The sequence below is a fragment of the Mytilus galloprovincialis genome, chromosome 6 (assembly GCF_965363235.1).
Source record: "Mytilus galloprovincialis chromosome 6, xbMytGall1.hap1.1, whole genome shotgun sequence".
Taxonomy (NCBI): domain Eukaryota; kingdom Metazoa; phylum Mollusca; class Bivalvia; order Mytilida; family Mytilidae; genus Mytilus; species Mytilus galloprovincialis.
Window position 1 is genome coordinate 80,939,586 of NC_134843.1, and position 22,776 is coordinate 80,962,361.

At 31.4% G+C, this 22,776-nt stretch overlaps 1 protein-coding gene across 1 annotated transcript; it reads left to right on the forward strand.

Annotated features, from left to right (window-relative positions):
* Positions 1-1,267: 1,267 nt before the first annotated feature.
* On the forward strand, positions 1,268-15,344 carry LOC143080475 (uncharacterized protein C20orf96-like). The gene is made up of 12 exons (XM_076256329.1): positions 1,268-1,417; positions 3,697-3,834; positions 4,535-4,680; positions 5,941-5,999; positions 6,839-6,938; positions 7,432-7,531; positions 8,166-8,245; positions 9,998-10,075; positions 11,058-11,159; positions 13,521-13,586; positions 14,321-14,463; positions 15,130-15,344. Exons 2-12 carry the CDS (start codon positions 3,714-3,716, stop codon positions 15,188-15,190), a joined length of 1,056 nt encoding a protein of 351 aa, XP_076112444.1. The 5' UTR covers positions 1,268-1,417; positions 3,697-3,713; the 3' UTR covers positions 15,191-15,344.
* The last annotated feature ends 7,432 nt before the right edge of the window (positions 15,345-22,776 follow it).

The following is a 22,776-nucleotide window of genomic DNA, read 5'->3' on the forward strand; positions in this document are numbered from 1 at the left end:
TTCCCTGAGGCCCTCAAAATAATGGATAAGACATGTGTTTTTCGAGACAGTTTTATCGGTATTTGAAAAATTATTTGCGATGGAAAAAATGTCTCTGGATATATCACAAGTTCAGGTCAAAATCAAAACAACACTAATATTCAGCAGGTTTTTAACCCTTTTCATAATTGGGGCGAGTTGTCTAACGTATAGTCAACGTGTTTTATGTTTTTCATAATTGGTTGCATTGGTATACAATATTTTGGATCTAAAAGATTTTAAATTAAGGCAACCAATCTGAAAAAAATAGAATATGCGCTCATCCCTTAAGGATAGAGACTGATAGATATGCCAAAATTTATGTGAATAGAACACTGATAGATATGACAAAGTTTATGTGAATAGAACACTGAGAAAAAGTTTATACTGCACTTTAAATAAAGTTGAAGTTGAGATTCACTTTGTAACTGAATGTCCACTATATATTGATAACAGAAATGAGTTTTTTACTGAAATTTCTATAAATTGTAATAATTTTATTTACACAAGAAAACTTAAATGTGTATAAATGTTTAGGAAAGTATTTATCTAAAATTCTAGAGATAAGGAGAAGTTCAATATAATAAATGCAAATTAGCCACAACAGTACGTATTTTGAGTGGTATATGATTTCAAATGGTATATTCTAAAGATGTAAATTGTATTATCTGGTTCTGTTCTGGCCTTTTATAGCATTTTAATAGTATTAATTTTATTTTAAACATATCTTTTTATAGTGGATTGGGAAACAAGTTTTGCAACTTATATTAATCCCTTTCCACTTTGCGAGTGCGAGTGCTGCCTTGTAGCGGCATTAGCCGGCTCTTTTTCGAAATCTACAAGGGTGTTTTTAACGTGCAAGAGATATGGCTCTCTCTTAACACGGGTCAGCCATTTATCGTCCCCTTCCGACGGACTATCATCGTTTCCTCGAGACCATACTCGCAAATGGTGTCAAGAGAGAGCCGAAAATTCAGTCCCTGAAATAGTATTAAACTATGTTGTTTTCTTATGTGTCTCTAATTTATTTCTAATCTTACGTAATTGTATGTAATGTCATGAAAGCTCTTTATAGGGCCCTTTAATTGGAAATGAAATATTCTTATTCTTATTCTATTCTTATTCTATACAAGAATGGGTCGACTTTTTAAAAAGGGGCGAGATGGTGAAAAAGTGGGGCGTTTTGCCAGTGGGGCGAGATGTCTTATAAAATCCTGAGGAGTTATCCCCCTTGTATGCACTCTCCTTAGTACTATGGAAACAAAAACACAAATGGCGAACAATTTTCTCAAAAAATTATGTCAATCTGACTTTTAGGAACTTTTACCGCATTATGCGGTCTATCAATTTCATTCCAAAGTCATTGTTGCCTCAATAATAATAGCGCTAAATAAAAAAGGTAAAATTACAATTCACGAATACTGGTAAAAACAGAATTTAAAACTTAAAAGAACAACTAACGAAGTCTCACGGGATATACTTTGAATATGTGTTCACAATGTTTGTTTATATTTGATCAACAAATAAGCTTATCTGTATCATTACCTCACATGTACCCATTCTTGTTCTTTAACTTGACGGGAGAGAGCGTGCCTATTGACAGCGTTGGAGAGCTGTTTTGAATTAAGCTCTCAACTAACTTGGCGCACACATTGCCTTCTTCCAGTTGGTTCCAATGAATCACAGTTTTTACGAAAAATGAGTTCTTAAATTGCTCTGTTTGTTGTTTCAATTGCTTTTTAGTTGTTTTTAAAGGCAGCACTTTAATGGTGCCAGGTAAATATTTGCTTCCTGATCCTAAGGTCAATAATTGACACGACTTGTCTCTCTTGTACTGTGTATTCCTAGTAAGGTGCACCATTTCTCTTGGTAATTTCTCGTGAGAAATTGAAAAGTTAGTTTAGACGCAGGATCAGGTATCAGGACTAAATTCCAACTTGCCGCTTACGTCATGTCTGACATGTCTACCAGGGGTCAATATGCCATAAAAAAAAATCTGGAAATGTTGAATCAGGATTTTTATTATGGCGTATTGACTATGAAGGGTATATAATTTCTGGCTTTTGTTCTTATTGCTCAGGATGTAACATTTCTTTGGGTTAAAGTGCATACCGCAGTGTTAGGCACATACAGAAAATGTATAGTCAACATGCCTAGACCTATTACTTATTAACAATCTATGTCCCAAACTTTTTTTTTACCAAGAGTAAAAAATCTGTGCATAAAATGTCACAAAAAACACAAATGAAAAATGTAACCCTGTCCCTGGTTCAAAAATGTGTTCATGAACTTGAACCCCATGAAGATTTTCAAAAGTAAGCAGGTACAAAAATGTATGGTCAAGTGTTACCAAAATTGGATAAAATTGATTAGAGGTAATTGGGAATATGTAAAAAGACAACCCGACTAAAGATAAGACAACTCTCAAAGGCCACTAATGGGTCCCAGTTTGTCCTGAAATAAAAATTTGTTCTTAGTTCAGTGAAAATGGACGTTATACTAAACACTAAAAAAGTTGTTGGCATGGCACGGGGTATGTTATTCTCATATATGTTATGATGGTATGATACTAAACCCCTCATGGGGAGGATTGTGCCTGATATTCATATGATAAAGACATAATTTTTCAATCAGTTTAATTGAAGCCTGGAGCTGGCATGTCAGTTAACTGCTAGTAGTCTGATGTTATTTATGTATTATTGTCATTTTGTTTATTTTCTTTGGTTACATCTCCTAACATCAGACTCGGACTTCTCTTGAACTGAATTTTAATGTGCATATTGTTATGCAATTACTTTTCTGCATTGGCTAGAGGTATAGGGGGAGGGTTGAGATCTCACAAACATGTTTAACCCCGCCACATTTTTGCGCCTGTCCCAAGTCAGGAGCCTCTGGCCTTTGTTAGTCTTGTATTATTTTAACTTTTAGTTTCTTGTGTACAATTTGGAGTTTACTATGGTGTTCATTATCACTGAACTAGTATATATTTGATTAGGGGCCAGCTGAAGGACGCCTCTGGGTGCGAGAATTTCTTGTTGCATTGACAACCTGTTGGTGACCTTCTGCTGTTGTCTGCTTTATGGTCGGGTTGTTGTCTCTTTGGCACATTCCCCATTTCCATTCTCAATTTTATCTAAAACATATAAATGTACTAGAATTAAAAAACTTAAAAAGAGTTGAAGACTAACAAAGACCAGAGGCTCCTGACTTAGGACAGGTGCATAATGCGGGGTGTTAAACATGTTTTGTGAGATCTAAACCCTCCTCTTATAACTCTAGCAAATTATATGTACAGAATAAAGAAATACACAGCAATAAACACTAAAAGATTAAAAAAATATTTGGAGTCTGATGCCAGAATAAATAAAGGTAACAAAGTAACTAAGCAAAATGACAATGATACATTGTACATACATAAACAAAGGACTACTAGCAGTTATACTGACATGCCAGCTCAAGACCGCTATTAAAATGAATGAAGGATTATGTTTTCATCATATGAAACCTATGGATATCTATTTTGTAGTATAAGTTTTGTAATGATGGTACATTAAACAAATATTCATTCCAGTACTTAGCAAATGAATAAAAGACAATTTAATGTTTCCATGGCAATATCCATAACATGCAGTTTTATTTTATTCATATATTTATTTATCATTTTTTTTTTATTTGTAGAGAAAAAAATTGCAAAGATGGCAGGTGCACCAGTTAAGGATGATTTAATGAAAAATTTAGACAGTAAATTAGAATTTGCTGATTATGAACAATGGACAAGAAGAAGTAAACCCAGTAAAGCTCTAGTAAAACCAGATGGTTTGTATATTAAACACTGCATATTTTTGTTCGTAGTTCACATATTTAGATTTCTATCTTTTACTGAATAAGTATATGTATGATGTATGAAACTGAATAAGAATATAGAATAATTGATGAAAATTTCAATAATTTATCAAATTATTATTAAAATTTGTAACATTTAAAAGTTAACTAAGGTATATATGTTAAAATGATTTGTATTCTAATTGGTATCACTTATATTATCAGTAAAACTGCAGACACAACTAGAGAAAAGTTTCTGTATTATTAGTAATGATGAACTTGAACTTACAAATTTTCATTAGTTTTGAGGAACAAGATTTTGAGAACTGCAATCCAATGATGTATTTTTAGCCAATTCTTTAATATCGAACTGTTAATCTCAAGGCTATAGGTAGAATGTTTTACAAATAACTGTAAATTCAGAAATTATTGTTTGCATTCATTATTGCAATTTTGTCATTTAAGACTACAATGCGATTTAAGTTAATAAAATTTGGGATATTGTGAAATATCCTGTGTAATTCTTATAAAAAATGTCAAAATGCGAGTTTAATTCATTGAGATTATAACTCTGTTCAATTTTCCTCAATAATAAAAACATTGCAATAATTTCTGAATTTACAGTACCATAATACTGTGTGAAAATATTTAGACTTTCATTTAGAAAATTTACTCTAATTATTATGTTTTTTAGCAAGTAAATCTTTTCTTGTTGGATTGAGAGCTAAATCTGCAGAGCCTTCAAAGGGTATTCATGTGCCAACTTACAGAGAAAAGAAGGAGGCAGCTAAACAAGCTGAACTAGATAAAGGCAGAACAGAAAGAATTAAGATTTTAGAGGTAAATAGTTTTACAGGAAAAGTCTCACATGTCTTAGATAAAGGCAGAACAGAAAGAATTAAGATTTTAGAGGTAAATAGTTTTACAGGAAAAGTCTTACATGTCTCAGATAAAGGCAGAACAGAAAGAATTAAGATTTTTGAGGTAAATAGTTTTACAAGAAAAGTCTTACATGTCTCAGATAAAGGCAGAACAGAAAGAATTAAGATTTTAGAGGTAAATAGTTTTACAGGAAAAGTCTATGGGTAGCAATCTATATTGTTTAGAGTTGTTTTCCAGATATTTTTTGTCATGGATCTTTCAAATACTGACCACATGTATTCAAAAGTAATTTCCTATTTACACTTTGGTGAGGAGATTAAGACTGTCTGTTGGAGTGTCCATCAGACATTCTTTGTACATTTCAATGATTAATTTGAATAATGCCACATTACCAATAAAACATTGCAGATTTATGAATATCTCTTGAGTTTTAAATGGAAGGAATTATGCAAATATTTTTGGGAAAAGTTTTTTATTTATTTAAATAAAGATGCATTTTGAGTCTTCTGTACACCATAACTTCAGTTAAAATGAGTGGAATTTAGTAAATTTTGTAGAATTTGGTCAAGAAAAGGTGAATTTTGAAGAATGAAATATAAATATACTGTGTAAATATTTTCAGGTGTAATACCACAATTGTTTTCCCTGTTAGTCTTTGTTAAATTTGCACTTTTAGAAAAATTGGGCAGAACTTATCTTTGTTTCAATAAAGAAAAACTGGGCATGAGTAAAGTTTTAGCTGTCCTGTACTACAGACAAATTTCACATTATATTTCATGTCATATAAGATGATATTAGATAACAATCACTCAACCAATACAATTTCCCAACTTTTTTCTCTGTGTACAAACTTTGGTTACAAGTTTCAAAAATATTCTATAAAAAAAGAATTGTGCTTTGAAACACCCAAGAAATATATTTTTTACTGCAATGAAATGTAGGATTAATTTCTTACAAATGTCAAATTCGAGGGAATATTTTTTTCGCTTCCTTTTCATATGCAACTGGATATGACATACTTTGATAAATTGGTGGTATTATACTGCACCTGAAGGTGAAAATTTTATTGAATGTTTTTGGGAAAGTAGTTTGTTGTGATTAAGAGTTGTTTTTTTTAGTTAACTTTAGTTAAAACAATGGTATGGTTCATCATGAAGTTTTCTTATCTTCTATTAGTATAAATATCCTTAATTACCAGGAATATGTTCTCATTTTCAGCTTAGAATAAAGACAAGGAGAAGGACAAATGAAGAATACAAGAAAAGAAGTTTTGAACTGTATCCTATTTACCTTTGACTGATGATTGTCTATAGAGCATTTATATATATATACATAATACTTTAGTTTTGAAGCACTCTTTACTTGTTGCTTCGACATTACTTGATTTTTAATTTAATTTTTTTTCTATATTATTGATGTTTATTTTGATTTTGAATCTTTCGCATCAAACATCGCAAACATTTGTGAATTATGAGTAGCCTTATAAGGAATGAATCAGTATGTTATGCAGTGATAATTTTTCATTAGTTGAATTAATTTTACAAACAAAATGGTTAAATATACAAAAAGTCAATCTAAATCAAAAGCCGTCCTGTAAAATATATTATAGTCTATTCTCAGAGAAAATGTATTGATAGACATCTAATTTATGATATCATCTGTATAATCATAGATTGTTCATCATCTCAACAAGATTGATTTTTCTCGTTTGAGCCGGTACGAAAGTGAGAAAAGCAATACAAGTTTATAGCTATTTTACCTATGAGGACGTTATTTTCATTGACAACAGGCATGTGCGCTATTAGTTTCTAGCAAATTTTGTTCATATCTACTGTGCTGAGAAAGGAAATTTTCAGTCAGTAGGATCAAAGAAAATTTAAAATAGTGCTGAAATCCTGTTATATTTTATACTTTTATTTAAAGGGAGTTAATAAATAATGCTGTGAAATAATTTATATCATAATGACATTGCTAATCAACCTGATAATTCACAGAGCAGGACAAGTAAAGGAATTAGAATGAAAGTATTAAATCTAATAATATTATCAAGTTTAAAATTATAATGTAAATGAGCAGTTATGTAAACAGAACATGCATTTCCTTGACCTCCTGATAGATTAAATGAGAATATAAAGATCAGAGGTTCTGTAGAAACGGAGGAGCATGGTACATTGGATGACGTTAAAGCTTTACTTAGAAGATATGAAAAATACAGGGTAACTTAAGTACAGCATGTATGACAGAAAAAATACAAAACAAACAAACAAACAAATATTTTATTTGCCAATCATGGCACCCAAAATGAGCAGAATAATTACAATATAATTACAAACAAAAAATAAAACTAAATTAAAGATACATGTAGGTTAACCAAAGTTCATAACATCATTGATTTTGATTAAATTTATTAACATTACATTTACAAATAAAATCTGTTATTTATATCCCTAGACATCACCAATATGCCCAACAATGATTGTCATTAAAAATGTTTCTTTTCTCTTTATAGACATTCAAAAAATTTTACCACAAAAATATGTAAAGAAAAATGAAAAATAATTACACTTAGAACTATCAAATTTGAAATACATGATTCTAATTCGAGTAAAATAGCTTCATTCCAACAATCAAAAATAGAAACAGATGAGTTGCTTTGCCTTATTCTTTCATTTAAATGAGTATTTTATTAATATTTTCTACATCTTTTAGGGAGGTATTTCAACTTTAAATACAAACTTTTCAAGAGAACATAAGGAGACAAAAGATGAATTAGATCAGACAAAACAGAGAACACAGATGATATTATCAGGTATGTTTAAAAGAGGATTCAGAGATTCATGAAAATATGATTATAAATGTGTTTGCATTTGTCTGTCCATCTTAAATTTAGGAATGAACTGTTTTATATTTTAAGCTTGGCCTTTGTAAAATGCAGATTTTACAGTCACAAATTGAGTTGTAGTGAAGCTAGGTAAACTGATATTCACGACAGTAACATAATGTTTTACGAAGGCCAATCTTGATGCATACAGTTTAGATCTAATATAGATTTCATTGAAAATTGGCATAATTATTTCATTCCCTGTTTTCTCGTGCCTACCAATGATTTACTGACGATTGCTTCATTTAAATTATTAATTCAAATAATTTGCAAGTTTGTTTTTGTTACAAAAATTTTTTAATTCAAATTTTCAGCTTTGAGTGATAAATCTTTACAGAGTCTTTGGTTTCAGATACAATTTGAATTTTTCACTGAATAAAACCCAAGTAGGAAAGTGTGATACTGTTTGTTTATTGGTTGTTCTTAAGGTTATTGCCTAATTAATGCATTCCTAGCAAAAATATGTGAGGATCTATTCCTCATTGTAAAATCAAATTCAACCTGATTGTCAAATTGAAAAAAAATCAGCTAATCTTACTTATTTATATTTTGCATTTTTCAGCTTTGGAAGAAAAAGTGGATGCTTTAGATAGAAAACTGAAAAATAAGCAAGAACAACTGCATACGTTGTTGAATTACAAAGTGAGTAAAAAATTTACCAGATTGAATGCAGTACTATTTCATCATGTTCAATGTATATGATATACTTCTTTGACTGTGTCCCTTGGGAACAATATGGGAAGATGTCCTTCCAGATTAACACAGGTTACAGCCTTAATATGATTGTTGTCTATATAGTAAACACTATCATGAGGACCAGGATGTAGACAGTGATTTTCCTGGTGTTTAGGGGAAGGGTCCTGGGGCCCATGCAATTGGGAAAAAAATTATTGTTTGGGAAAAATATGATTGGTCTTTACGACGGCGGGGACACAGCGTAAGCCGTGTGCGCCTCGCTAGGGGGGTTTGGGGGCATGCCCCCCCCCAAGAAAATTTTGAAAATTAGGTGCAAAATCCTGCATTCTGAGAAGGATTAACTGCATGAATTGCCTACAAAATAAGCTATCTTTTTAAGGAAAAGGATTAAAAATAAAAGTTGAATGTGTCTGAGGACATATTTGCATGCACTCAAGCTTTGTAACTTTACTCTTGAAAGGTAAAATTCAACCTATCCCTTCTGATTCTATTTATAATGATGAGAATCTATAGAAATTCTAAAAAGACACATTTGAAATCTGAAGCATTTATTTTTTAGTTTTATTTAAAATTCCAAGTTTTCCTTCATGTTTATTTTTAAACATATCAACTAGTTGTTCCAGTTCTGTATCTGAGAGTCGGTCTTTTCCTTCTTTCACTTGTTTCATCAGAAGGAAGTAGAAACGACTTTTTGAATCCAAAAGCTTCCAGCTTCCGGCATTTACTACCGTCCGCCGCCTTTAGCTTCTTTGTGTAATATTTGGAATTATGAGACATGATCTACGTTCATTTTGTTTACATTATGTCTCATTTTTTTGCTTTGTCATTGAATTATTCATTCGGATGTTTCAAGCGCAAACGTGACCAGAATATCGTAGATTGCAATGCAATCCAAAAAAGATTGCAAACCAATCATCGTCTTAAGTGAACGATAATGATAACTCCCGAAATACCCCGAACGCTCAGAGATTTGTCAACAAAATAATACACGATACGGAGATACGACAATAACAAAATCTCGCGGCGATGTCCATATACGATTGGGAATTTTAGAGCTGAAAATTGGGAAAAAAAGAGCATATTTCTCTTTGGGAATGGGGCCGAAATTCGTGGTTGGAAAATCACTGGTAGATATACTATACTACCAGCATCTGATACATGTAAATAGTCCTACCAGTGTGTATTACAGAATGTGAAATAGAAATGAAATCATGGTTATCAGGTCAAAAGGATGGACAAAACATGCTACACAACACAAAAATTAAAAGCAGCATGAACACCTGGTTATTCACTGCACACTAGTTTTGTAGGCCAAAATTAGGGAGATGTAAAAAGTAGTATTGTTTTTCTAAAAAAACATTTTAGTTCCTGTTGTGATAATATAATTGTTTATTCAAGCAACTTGCATTTATTTTCTTTTGTAACAAAGAACATGAAGAACCAGATATATATGGTCATGTCTTTTTACAGCCAAATGATAACATTTCACAACAAGGTAATAAAAATTAGAGTTAAATTAGACACAAAACTCAATACATTAGCTAAAAATTGAGAAGCAACAACCACCAAAAACTTGGTGTAAACTCAGTTATAACAGAGTGGTATGAGTAATGTCAACTCAAGTAGTTATTTATTGACACCCATTATTAATCTTTATTATTATTGAAGCAAACTATTCATATTTCAATGTTTTTTTAGGATAAAGAATATCCTGTAAAGGCCATGAGGATTGCAACACTCCAGAAAGAAATACAAAGTTTAAAGATTTCAAATCAGGTTTGTCTCATGTTCATAGTTCAGATTCAAAAGATATCAAATCAAATTTGTTTGATATTACATGTTTTAAAAAAAAATCAAAAGAGTTTTGAAATAAAAAAATTGTTCTGATATTTACCAGATGATATTACAGAGTTTGGGTTATTTTATAGTTTCGCGACTTGATCTATGGAGTTTTACAAATATTGGATTCTATAGTCGCCGTCAGGTAAAATTGAAAAAAAAATATCAGCTGCGTTTACTCAAGATGATGTTTTTCATTTAGCGGAAGTAAAATCCTGTCCAAAAATCCACTACTGTCCTACCTTTTATTGTGTTTTCACTGTATAATCCTGACCTTCACACTTTTCAAGATTATTTACATTGTAAAACCACCATCTATGAGGATCCCCTATTACATGACATTCGTTACTCTCTGGTATTATCCTTGTCATTGATGATACAATTTCCCACTTTTTACGTAAAGATGATGAAAAGCTCTGAGAGACACAAGAAAATGGAGAGCACGTGCAACTCCACAGCAACACTTCTGGTAATAACAATGTTGGGATTCCACCATACAAAATAATGTTGGATTATGTGAAGGTCAGGATTATACAGTGCAAACACAATGAAAGGTAGGACAGTAGTGGATATTTGGACAGGATTTTTTTCCCCTCTAATTGAAAAACATGATCTCGAGTAAATGCCGTCAATGTTTAAGAAAATTCTGACAAAAATCATTGTGCCAATTTTACGTGACAGCGACTATAGAAGTAAATATTGCCTTTGGTAACTCGTTCAAATATACTACATGCAATGCCACTGTTACTGCCTTGTCAGTTTATATATTCAGCTTGCTGTGGTTTATCAAATCTACAATAAACTGCTGATTATAGATGTAGATTGCCTATATCATCTGATTTTTATAGAAAAGTTTAAGTTTGCTGTCTTTTATATAATTTCTTGATTTATTATAAGATTTTGTCTATTTTTTTTACAGGAAGACCAAGAAGATTTAGAACACATAATTTACACAGAATTATCCAAGTATGAAAAAGATAGGTCAAAAAGATCGCAGGCAATTACAAAGGAAATTACTGAGGTTAATACTTATAATAGAATATATACTTCCAATGAAATATTTTATTGACATGTCTTGTGGATTTAAAATGCAATAATTAAAATAACAAGGAAATATTTTCAATAGACATTCCAGAACGAATAGAGAAAAATGAGAAAAGCTTAAAGATCAGAAATAATTGGATGCAAAAGTATAAAGATTATATATAATTAACTGAGGAAAATTAAAGAATTGATGAATACAATAATGATTGCAGAAATAAACAATATATATACAGAATAAATTAATCATAATTGCAGAACAAATTAATTTTTCGTGAGAATTTTACAGAATAATCATTATTTTTTTTAGATTAAGAAAATTTTCTAAAAATTTCCTTTAAAACAGCATTACAAAATCAATTTCAGACAACAAGATATTACTTATGCTTTAAACTATAGTTTTCTTAAGGAACATAAATTTAAAACAAGGCTAAAAATGATTTGTTTTATCTTCAGATAAAAAATGGCTCTTTTTATATCGAAAACAAGGTGACCTTCATTTATTCGTAGTTATATAATTAGTATTGGGTTATTCTAGGATGTATTTATATGGTTTCCTAAAACTTCTAAATCTAGTTGGAAGTTGATTATCAAAGGAAAAGCTGGAAATAACATTTCCCCAAAATAAAACTTTAAATCTAAAACAATGACCATAACTTAAAATAACAAAATTGTAATGAATGACGCCATCCTGAGACTAGACATTATTAATGCATATATAAATTTGAAAACCAGTGGGAAAATTCCTTGCAAAGGTAATATTTTATATACACAAGTTATTCAAAGTGCACCACATTTTAAGCTCACCTGGCCCGAGCTTTTCTCATCACTTGGCGTCTATTGTTGTTAACTTTTACGAAAATCTTCTCCTCTGAAACTACAAGGCCAAATTTAACCAAACTTTGCCACAATCATCATTGGGGTATCAAGTTTAAAATATGTGTCTGATGACCCAGCCAACTCACCAAGATGGCCATCATGGCTAAAAATAGAAAATAGGGGTAAAATGTAGATTTTGGCTTATATCTCTGAAACCAAAGCATTTAGAGCAAATTTAACAGCAGGTAATATTGTTGACCAGGTCAACATCTATCTGCCTTAAAATTAGAGATAAAATGTGATCAGCAATAATGTTCATTCAGCAAAGTAAGATCTACAAATAATCCAATATGATCAAAATGGTCAGTTGACCCCTTAAGGAGTTATTGCCCTTTATAGTAAATTTTTAACAATTTTTCGTAAATTTCTGTAATCTTTTACTAAAATCTTCTCCTGAAACTTGTTTACTAATTTAAGCAAAATTGTCCACAATCATCATTAGGGTATTTAGTTTTAAAATTGTGTCCCATGACCCCGTCCGTGAACCAAGATGGCTGACATGGCTTAAAATAGTACAACCAAAGCATTTAGAGCAAATTTGACAGAAGGTAAAATTGTTTATCAGGTCAAGATTTATCTGCCCTGAAATCAGAGATAATCTGTAAACAGCAATAGTGTTCAGCAAAGTTATACCTAAAAATACGTCAACATGACCAAAATGGTCAATTGACCCCTTAAGGAGTTGTTGCCCTTTACAGTCAATTTTTAACAATTTTCATAAATTTTGTAAATTTTTACAAAATATTTCTACTGTAACTACTGGGCCAAATTCATTATAGATAGAGATAATTGTAAGCAGCAAGAATGTTCAATAAAGTAAGATCTATAAACACATCACCATTACCAAAACACAATTTTGTCATGAATCCATCTGTGTCCTCTAGTTTATGTTGCAGTCATTCCTTAAATAAACATTGATAACTGATATTTTTAACATAAGAATTATTTTACTGACCATATAAGAGTTATTTTTTATATTAAAATCTGTTAATGGCAGAAATTTTTCATTTTCAGACAAATTCTAAATTTCTACTATATTTTAGTTTAGTTTAAACATATTTATTTTAACAACATTTCATTTATTAGTTCATCTAGTTGGGATTTTTAAACTTGGTTATATTGAATGTAGATAATTAATCCATGATATTAATTTTTTAGTCAAAAACTACTTATAACAGACTTTCAAATTTGTGCTCTTTCCTGTAAATTTCTTTTGTTTCAAATGAAATGACGAATATACATGTTTCAGCATCATGTCTTTGTTGAATTTTCCTTCTTTTTTATAAAGAATTCATGAACATTTTGTTAGCTATGAAATGCATTTTTTTTTATCACGAATTAAAACAGAAAATTAAGGCTTTTTTTTGAGTTTTCAATCTTTAATTTTGTTTAGAGGTGAAGTTTGATGAATATTATAATGTAAGGATTTTATATGTCATCAAAAGTATTTTTTTCTCTTCAGAAAGCTATATCCATGATGCATCCTAGTTTAAAAGATATGGCTTTACAGAATATGGTTATGTCAAAGGTTAGTCATATAATGTTTAACATGAATAACATTAAGAGCCACATCTTGTAGTTTATATATATAGATTATCATTGATCATCTCAACTAGATTGATTTTCTCGAGAAAGGCAATCAAGTTGAGATGACCAATGATAATCTGCTATTTTACGTATGACGGCGTTGTCAATTTTATGTCAATTTCGTTAGCAACGCCACGTCACGGCCTGCTTAGTTTCTAGCGATAATTTTCCATCTCAAGCGAGTAGCATGATATGAAAAATTATCACAAAAAATGATCAAAGAAAAAATGCACAAAATAGCAATCAATATATATATATATATATGGGTGAAGTTCTTTTTTGCAGTAAACATGTTGGTACAGTCTGAATTTTTTTATTTTACTTTTTCAAAACCATCATGGAGTTTTACAAAACTTTGACAGATGTTTCATCATAAACAGGTTATAGAAACCTTATCAATACTTAGAATTTTGTTTATTTATTTTCCTGCATTGAACCGATAAATGGTTGACCTCATCTTCTTTTTCATATTAGTTGTTGGAAATCAACATGTCACTTTTACACAGATTAAGTTTGAATTTTTATGATGTACGTGGTAAATTTCTTAGTTTTTTTAATAGACAGAGATATAATAAAAGACAACCAGAACAGAGGGTTATGACTTGAATTATCAATCAATATTACATTTTTAACAACTGATCAACTTGTAAATGCTTTTTTACTTGCTTTTGTTAGGAAATAGAAATTCACAGAAAGAATCAGGAGCAGTTAAAACAAGAAAACCGACAAATAGAACAAGAAGTTCAAAGGTTACTCAGAGATCCAAAAACTAACACTAGATATCAAATGTTCCCAGAATTCTTCCCACAAAGAGAAAAGTGAGTATTATTTTGTAGATGATAAAATCGGTATGTTTACAGAAATTGCAAGAAACATTTTTATAGTTTTTATTTATTATATGCTTGATCCCAAGCAGGGAGGTATTTTGGCAGAACCCTTCCATCTGTCTTTCAGTGAGTCTTGTCCTTACATCTGTCAGTACCTTGAAACTTTCTTTAATTTTTTCTAAGAAACTGCATACGAGAGCTTCCTAAAATTTAGCCACAGGCTTTCTGATAGTATGGTATACAATGTAATGTTGATTCACATTCATTGTTTATCAACTTCCTGTTGATCTTAAACTTTAATATATTCTTACATATAATTACCAAGAAGTTTTAAAAATCAAAAGATACTGTTCAATTCTTAATTGCTATTACAGCCAAATATGTCATAGTTATTTCCAACATCAATATCATTGAGCGTTCAAAACGTCTTTCAAAATACCAAACACTGTAAATTCTTAAGGCCACTCTTTGTCTAACTCAGGACAGCATGTACTATATGTGTCACATTTACTAGACTGGACTTGTGTTGCATCTATCTTTTCATGTAACAACATCAATCAGTCCTAAACTATTTCAAGTGGAGTAGAGTAGAAATTTGAAAATTAATTTGAAATGTGAAGAAATTTATAGTTAATAAACAATATTTCTTTTTTTCAGATGTACCCCTGACATGGATGTTATTCTTGATATACCAACTCAACAGTGGTTACCAATATAGCATTTCAATCTTATTATATGAATGAATGACTGCATGTGTCAATAGAATGAGTGTATTAATAATTGTATTTATTTAATTATTTGTAAAAAATTACACTTACATTGATTAATATATTTGATGTAAAGTCAGAATTTTTCAGTAAATATGAACAATAGATTTGTTAGCTATTCCTTGTATTGATGACGATTTAAAATATGCTTTTTGCTGCTGGATTCTGTTACCCCACCCTTTTTATATAAATTAGATTTAAAAAAATGTATACCTTTTCATATATTGCGTAGGTAAAAATGTTACCTTTTCCCATATTGTTTGGGTTTTGTTTGTTGTGTAATGTAACAGTGGAATACCAAAGTGCCAAAAGACAGAAAATTGGTTGATAAAACACAGCCAGGACCACCAAGAAAGATGACCAACAAAGTTATGGGAACTTTTATTGACCTTATCATATATTTTGAAAGTTTTACTGACCTATTCACATATTTTAATCTTGAAAAGGGGACCTATCACTTTGTATATAAGAAGTGGACCCACAGAGTTTTAAATTAACATACAATAACCCATTAGTTGTTTGTTAAAAATGCATTCCTCATTATCTTTCCCTCTTTTATATCTCACTTAGGGGCATTATATTTTTATGCCCCACCTACTATAGTATAGGGGCATTTTGATATCTGGTCTGTGCGTCCATTCATTTGTTCCATCGTCTGTCCGTCTGTCCGTCTGTCCCACTTCATGTTAAAGTATTTGGTCAAGGTAGTTTTTGATAAAGTAGTACACATGTTCCCTATGATATATTCTTTCCAATTTAAATGCCCAATTAGAGTTTTTACCCCAATTTCACGGTCCACTGAACATAGAAAATGATAGTCAAGTGGGGCATCTGTGTACTAGGGTCACATTCTTATTAGGTCTATGCATCTGTTCATTCATCTGTTTGTCTATCTGTCTGTTGGTTCGTTCATCTGTTCATCCAACTGTCCCGTTTTCAGATTAAAGTGTTTGGTCAAGGTAGTTTTTGATGAAGTCGAAGTCCTATCAACTTGAAACTAAGTAAACATGTTCAATATGATATGATCTTTCTAATTTTAAAGCCATTACGGTCTAATGATTTAGTCCCAATACCCTTAATACATGAATTATTACCTGTCAAAACCGGGTTTTCTAATTAATTTAAAATGAGATATGCAATCAAAACATATTTGTTTATACAAGATGGTTGTACATGATAATCAATTAACCATGCAGGTGTTAAACTGGGAACTGACTGTTACAAGTGGTAAAACATATAGTGAGCTGTATTTTTGAAAAAACTATAAAAGTGTAAAAAAGATTAAAAGACACGCCAAAATATATCACTGAGGGAACCTCTGGACAAAACTTATGTTGTAACTTGGATAATTCTTTTCAAATGGCGGAGTAAGTTATTAAAGTTAGCAGTCTTTAATATTTATGAAGCTGTAAGTGTATACCAGAAGAAGATCACCCGGATGACTACAATCCATGGGTATTGTACACTATACCACAATGTTTCAATCGAGATGAAATTTCGTTTCATAAAATTCTGACTTTTACCAACGTCAGAAATGGAGTAAAACAAAACTCTCATGTCACAATTCAAATAACGCAGCAATTCTGATGCAAAGGAAAACGATGAACACAACGTGAAAGTGCAAATAACAAGTCGGAGACTGATGCTACCGAGGTTTATTTGACAAATGAATATATATATATAAAACAGGTTAAAATAATATTTCAAATTCGAGGAATAACCGGTTTCTTTAATGTCTAGAGACAATGAATAAAAAGATTCGAAACAATGATTGTGCAAAGTTATAGCAGTCTTTACGTTTTTTATTTATCAGTTTATAATTTAATTTACAATCAGACAGAACTTTTACAGTGCAATATATCGGACGTCACATTCAAGTCAATAACTTAAGGTCAAAACGCAAACCTGAATACACCGGCACACTGTCCAAACCGGCCGTTTTTTACGGTCCCGTAGCCGGCAGGTTTATACAGGTTTTACTGAACTGCCACTTTTCCCGACTTGGTACAGGACAGTTAAGAAAACATGGTGGGTTGAACCTGGTTTTGTGGCTTGCCAAATTTCGCACTTATATGGAAATGTTAAATATAACACTAAAATGACATCATTACATGCCAATACAGTACAAGTAAATGTAAGAACATTCAGGACAGAGAAATACACAAATAAGCAATACAATAGGACATTCCGACATGCTAACCACAGAATAAAAACTAACACGTAAAACAACATAGGACAGCACACAAAAACACCACAACAGAACCACGAACTGTCTTTCACACTACTGGGTCAATGTCACTTTTTCAGGGAATTTTTGATTCTGTTCAAGATCATGTTTATAACTTATGTGATGTATTTTACAATTACAAGAATATTAATATAAAATTGTGTTAGTAATTAGATAATTAATTATATTATGTCGTTATTTTTTTCAAAATCAAACTAAAACAAATGAAAAGTGGACATATAGTTGCTTTAGACTAAAATCTAAGAAATGAACTTGGTGATTACATATCTTTACTTTTACATACGAATAGAAAAACAAATAGAAACTACGAACGATGAGTCATTTAACAATATCCGAACAGAATTACAAATACAACATCATAACTAAATACATGAATGTTGGATTACAAATACCGTGACACGTCTTATAACAAAGTGAATTCACACTCAGCAAAACAGTCATATTCGCGAATAGGTCATGTTTGGTACTTAAAAGACAAGACGACGTATATGGTACCAGTGCGTGATGGTGTCATAAAATTTATGGAGTGTCATTTTTCATCTTTCCTCCTAACACTTAATGTTTGTCTTACATTTGATTAATTACTGCTGTTTACATATTTTATAATGCTCAATCGGTGTCAGGACTGAAGAATAAGTGGAGACTTTCAAAAACTTACAGTATGGTGCATTTGTTTATAGTCATAAACCTGGATGATATTAAAATAAAATTTAGCTGCGATGCTATGTTGCGTGAGATAAGTGCTTTTGGATTCGAACTATTTTATTGTTTCTGTAATTATAGTATTGATGTCAAAATGATATAAATAAAATTGAGAATGGAAATTGGGAATGTGTCAAAGAGACAACAACCCGATCATAGAACAGACAACAGCAGAAGGTCATCAATAGGTCTTCAATGCAGCGAGAAATTCCCGCACCCGGAGGCGTCCTTCAGCTGGCCCCTAAATAAATATATATACAAGTTCAGTGATAATGAACGCCATACTAAACTCCAAATTATACACAAGAAACTAAAGTTAAAAATAAGACTAACAAAGGCCAGAGGCTCCTAACTTGGGACAGGCGCAAAATGCGGCGGGGCTAAAAATGTTTATGAGATCTTAACCCTCCCCTAGATCTCTAGCCAATGTAGAAAAGTAAACGCATAACAATACGCACATTAAAATTCAGGTCAAGAGAAGTCCGAGTCAAAATCTATTTTCTGAAGCTAGTTAGTTATTTTATTTTTGAAAATTTATCTTATATACTTTGTATAGATGCATTTTTTAATTCTTTGTTGACATATTTGTTTGTTTTTATAGTGATTAAGATTATGACACAATGATGACTACTGTACCCCTATATATGTAAATTTTACCTTTTATATTTTTTTTCTTCACAAATTGTGCCAAGTGTAGCTAGCTATAAAACCAGGTTCACTACACAATTTTCTATATCAGAAGTCAGGAATATGGCAGTTATTCCTTCGTTTGATATGTGTGAGCTTTTGGCTTTGACATTTGATTATGGACTTTCGTTTTGAGTATTCACCGGAGTTCGTTATTTTTATTACTTTTCAAATGTATTTTACATTAGAAAAATAGTGGTCGAATCTGAGGGTTGAATCTAAAAGAAATATTACTATTGTTATAAAGATTGTCAACAATTACAACCAGCCTTTCTAAAATTGATAAATTTTGAAATTATGAAGAAACAAAGGTTTCAGCTCCCTCAATCAAAGTTGACCATATGGAATTTGGCTTTTCCCCAGGATTTTTTTGTCGTATAGCTCTTCAACTGTTTCAGTACTTGTACATCGTCGGCTTTCAAATATTTTGTTTTGAGATTTCCTGATGGTGGTGAATCCAGAAAAGCGCTTCGGACGCATGAAATTATTAAACGTGTTGTTTTCACTTTTTTTCAGCACTGGTTCGATACCTCTGCTGATGGACTATCAGTCCCCGAGGATATCATCAGCTCAGTATTCAGTACTTCGGTACTGACATGATTTAAAACCAACCTATCTAAAATCGTACTTTGATAAATTTTGAAATTATAAAGAAAATAAGGTTTCAACTCCATCAGGCAAAGTTGACCTTATATGGAATTTGTTTTTTTTTCAGGTATTTTTTGTCATATGGCTCTTCAACTGTTTCGGTACTTATATATCCTCAGCTTTCAAATATTAGGCTTTGAGCGATCCTGATGGAGGTAGATCTAGAAAAGCTCTTCGGATGGATGAACTTATTAAACGTGTTGTTTTTATTTTTTTACAACATTAGTCTTAAAGCAGGCAATACCCTTTTGGAGGAAATAGTTATCAAAGGTACCAGGATTATAATTTAGTACGCCAGACGCACGTTTCATCTACATAAGACTCATCAGTGACGCTCATATCAAAATATTTATAAAGCCAAACAAGTACAAAGTTGCAGAGCATTGAGGATCCAAAATTCCAAAAAGTTGTGCCAAATACGGCTAAGGTAATCTATGCCTGGGATAAGAAAGTCCTTATTTTTTTGGGGAAAAATTCAAAGTTTTGTTAATGGGAAATTTATAAATATGACCACATTATTGATATTCATGTCAACACTTAAACGAAATTTTGCTTGTTTGCTAAATGCATTTTTTGCATTGACAAACGAGAAACTTAATAATCACAAATATATATGAATTAAACTTATACTAGTACATTTTTAGAAAGAGAGATATTTTAAAGATATTCGTGGTTTTTCATTTCACTCAATATTCCATGTTAGAAGGTTACAGATTAAAAAAAAAAGATTATCAGAATGAAGATATTACTTGAAAGCTTCTCGGAAGATATCATGATTTGGTTGACTACTATAGTATTTAAATGTCTTACGGGTCACGTTTCATATGCTTTTCCATAATACCGTCCCCTGTCTTCGTTTTTGACATCAAGGAATGCGATCATTCGCGGCAGTTTATTTCCATTATGAGTTCAAACCGTTAAAGTATTATCGTCTCCCATTGTAGACATAAACGTTCCATACTATGTATACATGTGCATGTTCAAGAGGTGAAGATAAATATTTTAACTATAGTAACTGTTTTAATTTTTGTTTATTGATATGTTTTGTAGTAAAGTGTGATGTCCATTTTCACTAGTACATTTTTTGGTTTAGGGTCCAGGTAGCAATACACAGTTAGGAGTTTAGTTTCGCATTTTGGCCCTGGTGGATTTTTCAAATAGGAAAGTTATTGGTAATAAAATTAATTTTTAGACAGCTGAGTGCTAATTTAGCCTTCAAAGATGGTTTATAAGAGCATCAAGATTATTTTTTACATGTTTAATGGGCTATTTTCTGTTTGACAATCCGTATTTTCATAGCTAGACCGGCCATCGGTCCAGAAATTAATGTAATGTTTACAAACACTTTTTTTCTACACGAAGTTTTTGACGCAATTTTACAAAAAAATGAGATGAAAGACATATGATTTCATTGCATTTGCTGAATGATGTGTGTTCACAGATTCAGAAAAGGTATTACTTCAAGCCATTGAAATTCTACTTTTAACCAAATTTTGGGGAATTATGTGACATATTTCCCCCCTTTTTGCAATATTTTATAACAAATAAATGCAGATTGTTGCCATGGATACACCCAAAAGAAATTATATTTTACCAGTTTATATACTAGATATAAAATCTATGGAAGATTCTGATTACATACATATGCACATATATGACACAAACAGTAAGCTTAATATTGCAAGAAAGCAATGAAAAGGGGATAGTAAAATTTATAAGGGCAAATTTTAATATTTTTTCCTAACTGTTTATTGCTACCCCAGCTGAAGCCCGCCTCTGGATGCGGGATGGTCTCGCTGTGTTGAAGAAGCATTGCTGGCCTTCCGCTGTTTTCTGCTCTTTTGAAGGGTTGTTGTTTCTTTGATCTTTTGATAACCGAACGTGACCTATCCCGAAATATGACTGTTTTTCTGAGTGTGAATTTACATTGCTATTAAACGTGTCTAGGTATTTGTTCATCCGGCGTTGGTGTATTTAATTACGAAGTTTTGTTTGTAATACTGATCGGATATTGTTGTGTGTCTTATCGTTTAAAGTTATGATTCTATCTTTTATTTTCTATTCGTATGTAAAAGTAAAGATAAGTAATCACCTAGTTCATTTGTAAGATTTTAGTTTAAAACAACTACGTGCACAGGATTTATTTGTTTAACACAGTTTGATTTTGGAAGAAAGGCCGACATAGTTAGTTGCACTATTACCAACATATTTTAATATTCTTGTTATTTTTATAAAATACATCAAATAACAGAATAAGGAACCTAGTCTTGATTTCTATCAAATTGTTTTTTTTTTACCTGTGACGTTGATGCATTCGTGTGACAGACACCCAATTCGTAATTCTAATATGGGGTTTGTGTGTACTGTCCTAAATCCAATTTTAGTTATTCGTTGTTATTGTTGGGTTTACATGTCGAGATGTACTATTATATTACTTATGTATGATGTATTTATCTGTCTTGTGTGTTCTTGCATTTTACTGTATTCCCATATATTTTGTCATTTTAGCGGTATATTTAACATTGCCATAAAGCGCGGAGGTTTAGCTAGCCATAAAACATGGTTCAACCTACAATTTTTTCTTAAAATGTCCTGTACCAAGTCAGGATTATGGCAGTTGTTATCTAATAGTTCGTTTCTATGTATTTTACATTGTCAATTGTTTTTTGTAGCACTTCAGTGTTCTGTTGTTTCGTTGTCTTCCTCTTATAGTTGATGTGTTACCCTCGGTTTTAGCTTGTAACCCAGATTTGTTTTCTATCAATCGATTTATGACTTTTGAACAGCAGTATACTACTGTGGCCTTTTTTTGACATATTCCTCATTTCCATTCTCAATTTTTTACGAGCAATAACAGAAGAAATATAAGAGATAGTACTTTATAGCATTTTTGTTCAGTTCCGAAATTTTCCCCATCTTTTTGTTGTTTTTCATTCTGGAGGTTGGGACGGGGCTGAAGCGCCATTTCCTCCTGGGGATCCTGGGTCACCAATAATAGGTCCTGGAACCGGTGGTTCAGGTTCAAGTGGCCTCATACCATGTGCTACAATTCCACCTGAAACAATTAAATTGCATTTGTCATGATATCAGTGCGGTGCATCATATATTGTATCTACTATATTGTCTGCAATTACATCGATATAGTGTGAAAGAATATGGTAAAAATAGTTTTCATAGTTTTTTCATTCAGCTACGCTGGATCTATACGATCACACTGGTTTTGGAAATGATGCAGAATGCCAAGTTGAAGAC